The sequence below is a fragment of the Dasypus novemcinctus genome, chromosome 18, assembly GCF_030445035.2.
Source record: "Dasypus novemcinctus isolate mDasNov1 chromosome 18, mDasNov1.1.hap2, whole genome shotgun sequence".
NCBI classification, from domain to species: domain Eukaryota; kingdom Metazoa; phylum Chordata; class Mammalia; order Cingulata; family Dasypodidae; genus Dasypus; species Dasypus novemcinctus.
This window is the reverse complement of record NC_080690.1, coordinates 53,230,922-53,243,074: the sequence shown is the minus strand read 5'-3', so window position 1 is coordinate 53,243,074 and position 12,153 is coordinate 53,230,922. Positions and strand designations below refer to the sequence as shown.

General features: G+C 38.3%; 1 protein-coding gene across 1 annotated transcript; it reads left to right on the top strand.

The window, feature by feature from the left end:
• Nucleotides 1-297: 297 nt before the first annotated feature.
• LOC101446819 (zinc finger protein 181-like) lies at nucleotides 298-10,265 on the top strand. Its single transcript, XM_004462264.4, is given in 5 exon segments — nucleotides 298-346; nucleotides 505-674; nucleotides 1,263-1,386; nucleotides 6,267-6,335; nucleotides 6,338-10,265. Coding segments are annotated over 5 exon segments (1,407 nt in total). The 3' UTR covers nucleotides 7,333-10,265.
• The last annotated feature ends 1,888 nt before the right edge of the window (nucleotides 10,266-12,153 follow it).

Below are 12,153 nucleotides of genomic sequence, written 5' to 3'. Positions count from 1 at the left end.
CTTCCGGAAAATGTCTTAACTAGAAGGACTACCTGAAGCCACGTAATAATTAGACAAGGGAATGAACAGGCTCAGGGCACTTTGGGAAATACAGTTCCCAAGGCATGAGAGCCAAATACAAGTGTGATTTCATGATTCGGTTCCGTTGGCATTACAACAGAACACTGCTCTCGATTCTGAAAAGTATAGTGCACCAGAAGATGACTTTTCACCACTCTTCGCATGTGTGTCCTAGTTAATCCACCACGTCAGGATGCTCAAACCTGTGTGGTTTTCTAGAAAGCCAAGACCGTTGCTATGGCGTTACGCCGAGACGTATCGGCCGAACTGTCTTCTGGGAAGTGTGGCATTACTGAGTGACGATTTTTTTTGTCAGCGTCGGTTACTTTATCTCTGACGCAGAGGCGTCTGGGAAATGCCGCCCTAGGCTGGCTCCGCCCTGACGCAGCCCACGGTAGTTTCCGGTCTGGGGGGTGAACTCCTGGAGTTCCGGCGGACCTTGAGCAGCGTTGTTCCGGAAGGGCGGGGGTCGCATCCGCTCGCCTGCGATCCGCGTGGCATTACGCGGAGGGTCCGGCGCTAGACGCCAGCGGTCTCAGGAGGAGGCCCCCAGCGGGTTTCAGTGCCGGTGGAGTCTCGCGGCGTCGGCGGGTTCCCAACCGCCGAGGATTCCGGCAAGTGCACGTCCCGGGAGGGTGGCGGGCGAACCTTAGGCCCGCGGATTTGGGGCGTTGGACGCGGTCGCCAAACCTTGCTGGTCCCAGGGTCTGCCTCACGGTGTGACCTAGGAAAGGCCTTATCTTCTCCGGGCTTGTGTCCTATTTTGTAAAAGGGGACTAAAGACCACATTTACGCACTCATAGCGAGCGTCATTTACAAGTGGTCTTTTTTTTTTTTTAATCCGGTCCGGTCGCCGAGGCTTTTCGCAAACGGCATCAAAGTGTCTCCTAGTTTCAGTTCACACATCTTTGAAAAAAAAAAAATCATATTACGAATGCCCGCCATTCCGACGGATGAAAATTGAACGACCCGATTTAAAGTTGTTACTTTTTCCTCTTTCTGTTTTTTGAGTACATACTAGTTGATTTACACGCAAGTAGCACCTGGGAGGTGGTTACCCCTTGCTGACTTTTTGTTTAAGGAAAGATTGGAGCCCCAGAGAGTGATTCCCTGGTTGCTTTTCTTTGCAAATGTGTCAGAACTGCGAGGTAGACGTGCCGCTTTCCTGATTGCTTTTTCCTGCCCCTGCTCTGCCTTCTCAGGACACTTCTCTAAGCAAAGATAAGGTGGCTGCAGAGAGAACGAGAAGCAGCTTGCTGTTCTCTAAGACAGGAACCTGGAAAGAGGACTGTGTTGGCTATTGGAAATTGCAAAGTCATGTACCAGGTGAGTCGGTTCCCAAATCTTCCTGAAACCCTTTTTTTTGTATCCAGACTCTGTGGAGTCTGTGCTTTGCTTCTCCAGAGAGTTCCCACCTAAAAAGGGAATTTACAGACTGGATCTACAATTGCTTTTATGACAACAGTGGGTGGGGGCCACAGGAGAGCTCCAAGTGCTGTCCTACTCTCTGAGTACAGTCTCTTCTACCACACGTGGAAAAGATTTCTTAGCTTTCTGCTAGAAGTCCTTTAGAGGCTTGAGCCAGAAAAATTGTTACTGCAACTCAAAATATCTGGTTGGAATGTTACGTTATTTGCTTTGTGGTTTAATTAATGGTGTGTATATATCCTTCAAGTTGCTCAGGTCAAAAGGTGTTTGGTTCCTTTTTTTATCTTATGATTCATGTTCAGTCACTCTCTTTGGCTCCGCCCCTATTATAATATATACAGAATCTGACCATTGGTTACCCCATCATAGCCACCACCACTGCTCCCCTGCATCCAAGCCACCTTTATTAATGTAGTGGTTTCCAGCTGGATTCCCTGCCTTTTTTTTTTTTTTTAACACCTTTTAAGTCTGTTTTCAAAATAGCCATCACAGTGATCCTGTTATAAAATCCTATCATTCCTCAGCTTAAAACTGTTTAGTGGCTGTGACACAAAATAGCAGCCAGAGTTCTGCAATGACCTATAAAGCTCTGTACAAATATGCTCAGTTGCCTCTCTCAGCCTCTGTACCTTCTGTTCCCCCATGAGCTCCAGCCACACAGGAAACTGGCTCTAGGCCTTGGAAGTTACTGAACTACCTACTTGAAATGTTCTACCCTTAATATGTGCAAAGTTTTGCTCTCACCTGTTTAATATCTTTGCTCAATTCCCATTCTATAAAGGTTGTCTAAACATTTATTTAAAATTGTAGACACTTTCCCTCATCCGTCTCTTCCAGTCCTACATCACTGCTTTATTATTTTCGTAAGAACTTACCACACACTAGCTGATACAGTGTATGTTTAATGTATGCAGACTTGTCTTTTCCCACTGGATGGGGATTTTTTAAAGATTTTTTAAGCGAACTAATTGTCACGATCATTCATTTATTGCTTTTCTAAGCAAATGAGTTCATTTATAAGAAGAACCTTTTGTTGGGCTTTGTCTCCAGTGCCATGCAGTACTCCATAATCTAGTCCACTGTGGTCTAAGAGAACTTCTTCAGTGCTGCAAATGTTTTATATCCGTACTATCCAGTACAGTAGCCACCAGCCACATGGGGCTGTCAAGCACTTGAAATGTGTGTGGGTAGAGTGATGAACTGAATTTTTAATTTAATTTAATTTAATTTTGATTATATAGCCAAATGTGGCTGGTGGCTACTGTATTGAACAGTACAGGAGTGGTAGAAAAGTAAGAAAGCATAAAAATGAAGAAAAGTACTAGGATAGATATGTATTAAGTACTTTGGGGGTAGAGATGAATGAGCACTTAGGTAATTGAAAGGAATTTGCTATGAAAGTAAGGCTGTCTGTCCCTGGGTTTTGGTGTGCCAGAGTATCAGGGAGGCACAGATGAAATTGAGGTTAAACTGAGCTGAGCGAACACCTTGAGCATAGGTAGGTAGACCTAAGAGGATCTTTGAAAGAACTCAGAACTTTTCTAAAACTGTGATTCTCAACTAGGGACAATTTTGTCCCTCTTGCCCCACCCATAAGTGACATTCTCTGATGTTTAGAGACATTTGTGGTCACCACAAACAAGACCTTGTTGAACATTCTGCAGTGCATAGGACACCTTACAACAAAATGGTAATAGTACCAAAGTGGAGAAAGCATGATCTGAAGAAAAATAGAGGACAGATTATCTGCTGCTGAAGTTATGGGGGTTTTCCTCAAAGTATTAATTATGTCATTATTAAGTTTTCACATGGGAAAATGGGGATTATCGTTGCATCAGTAGAATAAAACATGTTTTTACATTTAACAATGTTTTTATACTTAACATAGTATTGATCTCTTCTTTGGTTTATCAGATTAGATTTATAATAGCAAAATATTTAAAACTTTTGTGGGAAACAGGAAAAGATGGAAAAACTTTCAGTTAATGTGATCAGGCTGGCATAACCCAAATAAATACCTGTGTGATGGTAAACACAAACCTTAAACTGAATTTTCCTGGTGCCAAAGAACCCCACCCTACCTCCTTTTTCTTAGATAATTTCTTTGAGGAAACTTATATAATTGTAAATTCTTTCCTTATCCCTACAAGATGCATGTAAATCTTGTTAAAAGCCAGTAAGCCTGTTGCCAGTTTTATGATGCTGTAATGTCTTTCTTAAGGGCTTTGGCGCTGTCTCTGAAATGGAAACATCAAGGATCTTCCTCTGTCTTCCTGCCTTTGTAGGGTTTAGCATAGGCACTTGTCCCCAAGTTATGATTACCTGATTTTCGCAGAGATGCCAGAAGTTTTATTTATTTTTTGGATAAAGGCAATTAACTAATCCAGATGGCCACTCCCAATTCCCTGGTGAATTCAGGATAAACTGTGTATAGCAAATAGTGCTATCAAGTTCTGTTAACTTAAGAACAAATTATTCTTTACTTTGGAGCATTTATATAATGGATTGCATCTGACTGGCTTTGTAAAAGATTTCTTTTTGTCTTTGCAATCTCAGCAATTTACCTCTGAAGCACATCACAGTTTGGTTTAATGCTTTTTCAAAAATTAAACTTCTGTTTTTCCACATTTGTCAGGAAAGAATATTCTCAGTTGGCAGGAGATTTGATTTCTAGTTATTTTCCACAACACCTGATCAAGATAAAACCTCCTTAACCAAAGATCGTTATCACTTATAAATACACACACAAAATTTCTAAACCAGGTATTAGAAATTTGAATCAACGACACTTGGAGAGATGTTACTACAACTAAGAACAGTCTATTTCACCAGTGAAAGATAATTACTGTGCCATTGTTTCAGTGCATCCATTTTATGTGTATGTTATAATTTGATCAGTCGGCTATTAGGGAACATTTAAACTTTTTCTAAACCTTTGCTATTTGAAATAATACTGTGAATGAATTCTGAGAGGAAATCTCTAAGCATAACTATGAACATTTCCTTAGAGTGTTTTCCTTGAGAAGTGTCCTTTTGTTCTTTGTTTTTATTTTAAGGCCCTGCTGAAGGACTGATGGTCATCCTTCAGTGTTCTTGCCCAGAGGTCTCAAATTATTTTATTTATCACATGACTATCAATACAGAGTTTAAGTATTTACCATAAATCTATATTCCCTTTTTTTTAAAAAATAGTATTATTCATTGTTTATCTGAACCATAGTGGAGCCTGTTGAGCTTCCCATTTGAGTGAAAATTAATTTAGCCTTTTTTCTTTATTACTAATTTGGCACACCTCAGCTCAATTATATACTGTCAAATATTGAGTGCTGCTTTTAAAAAATTTGTATCATCTTATTCTCTTTGATAAAATTAACTCTCCTTAAGCAAAGCTTTTACATTTTGTCTTACCCTTAAACTGCATTACAAAGCCAAGCACTTAATTATCCAATTGTTCCATGGCTTAGATCAGATTCTTGATCATTGTCCCAACTCTGATTTTTTGCCTCTTTTCCACAACCAGGGTAATTTTACCCCTTGTCTAGTGACAGAAGAGACCTGGGCCATGGTTAAGCCTAAATATATTTGTCATTTTAGGTGGCATTAAATGACATGGCTATAGACTTTTCTCGGGGATGGCTAGATTTTTCTTGGAGGGATTTATGCAGAAATGTTCATCAGAATTACAAGAACCTGGTCGCTGTAAGTAAGGATATCTCTCTCTCCCTACTGGGTGAGGTCTGTCTTTTGCCACTTGAGTTGCTGGGGATCTTCCTCAGTAAGTGGCAAATTTTTGTTCAGTCTTCCCAAGGAAAAGTGCAACTCTTTTGTGTCATGCCTGAAACTTATCTTCCCATTTCAGTAAATATCCTTCATCTGTCCTCTGGTCCTTTTAGTAATGGCCTTGCTTCCCTGAGGATCAAAATATAAACAAGTTCCGTATTTTTCCTGGAAGGGGATCTTCCTATTCCTAAGCCATATGTTATCACATTATTAGAGAAAGACAAAGAGCCCTGGATCATATAACAGAATTGTCAAAAGTTATGTTTCCAGGTGAATCATGGTGAATCAGGCATAAGAAGTCTTTGTAATAAGGTTGTTTGTAGAAAATATGGAGGCATTTTAGGATATTGTAGGAATATTCTCTTTAGAGAAAATTTGAGGGATCTTCTGCCTAGATTCCAAAAGGACCATTCCTCCATCCCCACTTACTATCTGTGTATATTACTTATCCCATTAATCAGAGGTGTAGATGTTTGCCATTACAATAATTATACTTTATTTGAAACTAAATATGTCAAATTATTATTTTCTAAGTCCAGTTAAGAAAGACTATACTGATGTTTTTAGGTGAAGAAAAGTTACCACATAGGTGAAAATACCAATTTTCCTCCCAAGCTGAACTTCTGAGAATAAATAGCAATATGAGTGTTAGAGGATTGATGGTAGGAGAACCAAGGCAGTGTTCTTTCACATGAATATGGAAACAAAATGATGTCTTGGAATCCAGAATGCCTTCCACATTTTCTTTGAGATAGTTTCATTTTTTTCAAATACTGTTTGTCTATATTTAAGCCATTTCCCTTATCCTTTGCTGTTTCTGCCTCTCTGAGATAGGTAGGTATCTGTATTCTCTGTGCTCCACTTGAGCATTGTTCAGAATTCATTGAACTGTATGAGAGTTGTTACAGGCATGTTGTTTCTGGAGGCCTTTTTATCCATAGAAGTTTCTTTACAAGAAGTACAGAAAAACAATATTTTACTTTCTTGGTATATTTCAGATTGGGAATCCTGATGGGGAAACGAGGAATTATCAACAAAGAAGGATGATGATGAATCATTGCAAAGGGCAAATATAAAATTATAAAAGAATATCTTGAATGTTCAAATTTTAACAAGGACTGGAAATATAGAAAGAATTTGGAGAGGAAGCACAGAAATCAAGTGGAACATTTCAGACCACTGACCCTCACCTTTAGAGGAAACCCCACTGGTGGAAGTATTTACGAATATAATACATTTAGTAGCATTTTCCACTTAAAGTCTATTTTTTCTGAACCACAGAGAATGTCTTCTGAAGGAAAAGCACATAACTATGACATGTTTGAAAAGAATGTACTCAAACAGTCTACACAAAATGAGAAAATCAGTGATGGAGAGAAACTTTTGAATTCTAACGAAAGTGCAGCAGCCTTCAGCCAGAGCAAAGATCTTACCCATTTCCAGACCCATAAGAGAGAAAAAATCTATATATGCAGTGAATGTGGAAAAGCCTTCGACCACCAATCAAGACTTAATCGCCATTGCAGAGTTCATACTGGAGAGAAACCCTATGAATGCCATGAATGTGGGAAGGCATTTATTGATAGCTCAACCCTTTCTCGTCATAAGATAAGTCATAGTGGAGAGAAACCTTACAAATGTATTGAATGTGGGAAGGCCTTTAAGCATGTCTCATCACTTAATATTCATCAAAGAAATCACACTGGAGAAAAACCATATGAATGCATAGAATGTGGGAAATCTTTCATTCATGTCACATATCTCATTAAGCATCTGAGAATTCACACTCAAGAAAAACTCTATGAGTGTCATTTATGTGACAAGGCCTATATTCATAGTTCCTCTCTCATTCACCATCTGAAAATTCATACTGGGGAGAAACCTTATATTTGTAGTGAATGTGGGAAAGCCTTTTGCTGCAACTCACACCTTACTTCACACCATTCTCGACATCAAAGAAGTCACACTGGGGGAGCAGATGTGGCTCGAGCAGATGTGGCTCAAGCGGTTGAGCACCTGCTTCCCACATGGGAGGTCCCAGGTTCAATTCCTGGTGCCTCCTAAAAATCAAACATGAAAAAAAACAATCTCAGGGGAGCCAGTGTGGCTAAGTGGTTGAACACCGGCTTCTCACCCACGAGATTCCGGGCTCAATCTCCAGGCCCCGGTACTTCAAAAAAAAATAAAAATAAAAAAGAAAGGTCACACTGTGAGGAGTTAATGTGAATGCAAGAAATGTCTCAGTCTTTAGTAATCTTTGATTTCTTCTTCAGCACCAGAATATTCGTACTGAACAGAAACCTTTTGAATGTCAAATATGCAGGAAACCTTTCAACCAGCCTGAACCATTCTACCTGCCTTTGAGAAATTCCACTAAATTGAAACCTTACGAATGCAGTATGTGTGGGAAAGCTTTCTGTCATAGGTCATCCCTATTTCATATAGAATTCATACTGGAGAAAAACTCTGTGAATGTATTAAATGTGGGGAGGCCTTCCATTTTAATGCAGAGCTTACATATATCAGAGTCCATGCTGGAGAAAAGCCATATAAAGCTGATGAATGTTGGAAAGATTATTTTTTTTAAGTAAGTAATGGTTTTGGGGATTGAACCTGGGACCTCATGGGAAGCCGGCTCTCAACCACTGATCTACATTGGCTATTAAAACCTTTTAGTAAAGGCTCAAATCTTAATGTCCATCAGAGAATATATAATGGAGAGAAACCTAATAGCCCAGTAAGTGTGGGAAAGACTTTAGGTTATATGAATCACTTTACATGTGAGGGATCATAATGAAGAGAAACCAAACGACCTTAATTTTTGTCTTAGTAATATTAAGATATTTATATTATAGGAAATTCCTATAAATATAGTAAGTATGGGAAGGACTTTTGCAATAGACAAACTTTAAATTGCCCATTAAGGGTTCATACTGGAGAGAAACCCTGCTGATGCACCACTAGGTAAACCCACATTGGAGAAAAACACTATACATGTAACAAATGTGAGATAGCTCCAAGGTATTAAGAATCCCTTAGAAAGCATGTATTAACTCATACAGGAAAAAAATCCTATGAATATAATTTTGGGACGTCTCAGTTCACATATACCCCTCTTATGTCAGTGAACTCACACCAGAGAAAAATCTAATGTAAGAAATGTAACTGTTAATTAAGGTTTCTTGTTAGACATCAGAAGTTAATGCTTGAACAGTGTGAAGGATGCAGGAATTGCGCAGAAATCTTTGCCGTTTAGCTTTTAGTAAGCATAGAAATCCACAGGAGAGCAAACCAGCATGTAAATGAATATGCATTTCTTACAGCATTAGAAGCTTCACACTACATGAATCCGCTGTGGAAATTATTTTTAGCTAATGAGCATGTAAATATATTGTCACTCAATTGGAGGCAGAAGTACAGTGAAGTTGAAAACCACAGTTGGAAAAAAAGTGCTATGAGTAAAATTCTTTGTCTCTGGGAGTGGGGGAGTTGGGTGCCTGCCTCCCACATGGGAAATCCTGGGTTTGGTTCCCAGTACCTCCTAACAAAGACAAGCAGATGCTGTAACCAGCGGATGCCTGCCGTAAGTGCCCCAGCAAATGATGCAGCCAGCAGGGAGCAGATGTGGCTCAAGTGGTTGGGCAGTCGCCTCCCATGTGGGAAATCCTGGGTTTGGTTCCTGGTGCCTCCAAGAGAAGGTGAGCAGACACATGCACATGAGGATGCCAGCTTGGGTGGGGGGTGGAATTTTAAAAATTGTTTAAAATATCTTGTTATCTAATAAAATAATTTTGTGTACAGTGATTTCTTACACTGTGACAACATTTCTTGTAAAATTTTTCAGTATTATACTCTTGAATTAGGATTAGTCTTACTATAGATTCTTCTGGAAGACTGGCAAACCTAGGGAAAAATGGCCCAGTTTCTTTGCTAATAAACTTTTGGTGAAGATATAATGCTCCATTTCCAATGTGTTTCGTTCACACCTTGCAAAAAAATTTTTTGCTGAACAACACGTGTATTACATAGTGCTTTGTGTTTGGATGTAATAATCCAGTGGTTCACAACTTTTGAGTTTATGTCAGAATCACCATGAGGGCTTGTTTAAAGTATTGTTTGCTGTGTCCCACCTGATAGAATAGGTTTGAGGTGAAACCCAAGAATTTGCTTTCTTCAAAAGTTCCCAGATAAAACAAGGGAAGCATGCTTTGATAACCTTGTAATAATTAAGAAGTGCTGTCCTTTACTCAGATATTTCTACCAAGAGAGATAGGTGGTTAATAAGTTTTGTTGATAAGTGGTGGGATGAAAAAAATGGGTTGGTATGAGAGCATAACCAGGAAACAACATAATCTGAAAGCTAGATCAGGCTTAATTGTGGATGTGCTTTTTTTTTTTCTTTTCTTTTTTATCATTACTTTTTTTTTTTTTAGAGAAGAGTGGTCACAGAATAATCATTCATAAAATACAGACCTCCAAATACCACCCTTAAATTAATGCCTTGCACTGGAATAGAACATTTGTTAAAATTGATAGCACATTTTATAATTAATTTTTTTCTTTTTCTGTTTTTTAAATGTTACATTAGAAAAATATGAGGTCCCCATCCCCCTCACCCCACTCCCACATCAACAACCTCTTTCATTATCCTGGGAAATTCATTTGCATTTGGTGAATATATTTTAGTGCACTGCTGCAACAGGATGTGCTTTTTAATCTGAATTCTATAGCATGAATAATTACATAGGACTGAATGAGTGTGACTGAGTCATTCTAGGCAAAACACAAGTTCTGTTATGTATGATGTAGCTGGACCTTATGCTACAATGTCTAGTTCAAAGTTCTGTGACTGATGTAATTGCTGACAAATCCTTGGTGCAACAACAGTCACTTCCCTGGATCAAAGTTATGGTGGGATTACTTTGAAATCGGTAATCTTAGGCTTCATACCAATTTTAAAAGCATTAAGTTCAAGCAATAAATGTCATCTTCAAACACTTGAGAGTACTTGTTTCCTGCATTGAATTTTGACTCATAATTTGGGGTTGTGAGGATATTGGCTCCAAATCTAAAATCTAGCTAAGAAATAGTCTTGAGTCTGGTTTCCTATCTTCTGATTAGAAAGGTAGCAGATCAATATGATTAGGCGTATATGGACACTTGTAAGTAAAAGGTGGTTATATACCTTATATTTCTAATTTTATTCTCAATATACTTGAGAATGTTCATTTTGAGTCAATTTGAGAGTTTCCATTGTAAGTAAATTGTTTAACATTATTTAATTGCTAAAATAATCCTGATGTGGAATGATAAAGATAGTTGATGTTAGACCAGAGAATCTCCAATAGCAGTACAAGTTCTACCTTAATGGCGAAGGGGGAAGGCATGGTTGCAATTCTGAAATGAGAAGAATTTTGAGTGTGGTGGTGAACTTTCAGTATTAAGTATTTTCTTGTTTTTAGTCATGACATTTTTCACAATTCTCTGAAATGTTGAATGATCTTTGAGATTTAAAGTTAAGGAAGCATGGTATAGGGTCAAAGAATGGTCAGGAACACTTCTAATTATGGCTAAACTGGCTGCGGTTTTCCAGAAATGTAGGTTTCTGCTCTCCTCATCCTGTTAACCTTCCTCTACTCTCCTAAGGATTGCAACTGGTACCACAAAGAGGAAGCCATCCTATAATCTCCAGATTTCATTTGCTTTCACTGCATATAATTGGTATTTTTTATATTATTTTTTGCCACCTAGTTGCTCTTTTATGAGAAGACTAAACCAGATACTAAGGCTTTTCAATATCATGAGCATACATGGGGGTCTCTTTCACAAGTTTTGCGCTGATGTGCCTTCACAGTAACACTGAAATAGGAAAAGGGAGCCAAGTTTTTTTATGAAAATAATGAAGGTTTTAAGAAAGCAATGAGTTTATTTCATTGTTATGATGAAGAATGGGTGAGATTATAATGGTGGTAGAATGCCATTGACAGAATCATTGGTTATCCTTAATCATGTTCGTTAAGCTTTTGAGAATACTCTGTGGACCAGATTATTAAGACATACTCCATTATCGTTTAAGAGTTCAAAGGTTATGCTTGTGTGTATGATGAGCATAGGGTCTGGGATCATGTTACCTGGGTAATATGGTAGCTTTGTGTGCTCTTCGACAAATTACTTAACTGCTCTGTGGCTTTGTATCCCCATCTGTAAATGTTGATGATAATGTCACAGAGCTGTTAATGAAGAAGAAAAGAGTTAATACATAAAAAGTATTTAAGGCAATGTCTGGTCCATGTAAACACTATGTAGTGTTTTCCTTAGCTGATAATCCCTTATTCAACATCAGATGATCCAGAGTGGAGATGTAATTCTCAGACATAGTAAAATTGAGTAGTCTTTTAACTATGCATTAGCCCTTACTAATCATCAAATATACTGAAAAGAAGCCACAATTTATCAAATGTGGGAAGGCCTGAAGCTGTGCCTTACATCTCATTAATGTGAGAATCCATCAGGAATAACAAGAGAAACCTTGTGAATGTAGTGTATGTGTGAAGGACTTTGTCATTCTTAAGACATCATTCTGGAGAAAGGCTGTATGCAATGAATATGAAAGTCCTTTTGTCATTTATATTTGAACTTCAAAGAACTACCCTGGAGAAATTGCTATGAATGCAATGATTTCATGCAAGTCTTAAGCTATAACACATTCTGTATGTTACCTCAGAAAGCTACTATGGCAAAAAGTAAGATGAGTCTTTATATAAGAAGTCTTACTATCGCAAAACATTATCATTGTAGTATCTGTGGGAAAGCATTTAGTCATGTCATCACTTAAAATTGAGAGCATTCATACAGGTGGGAAATCCTATGAATGTATTGAAAGTG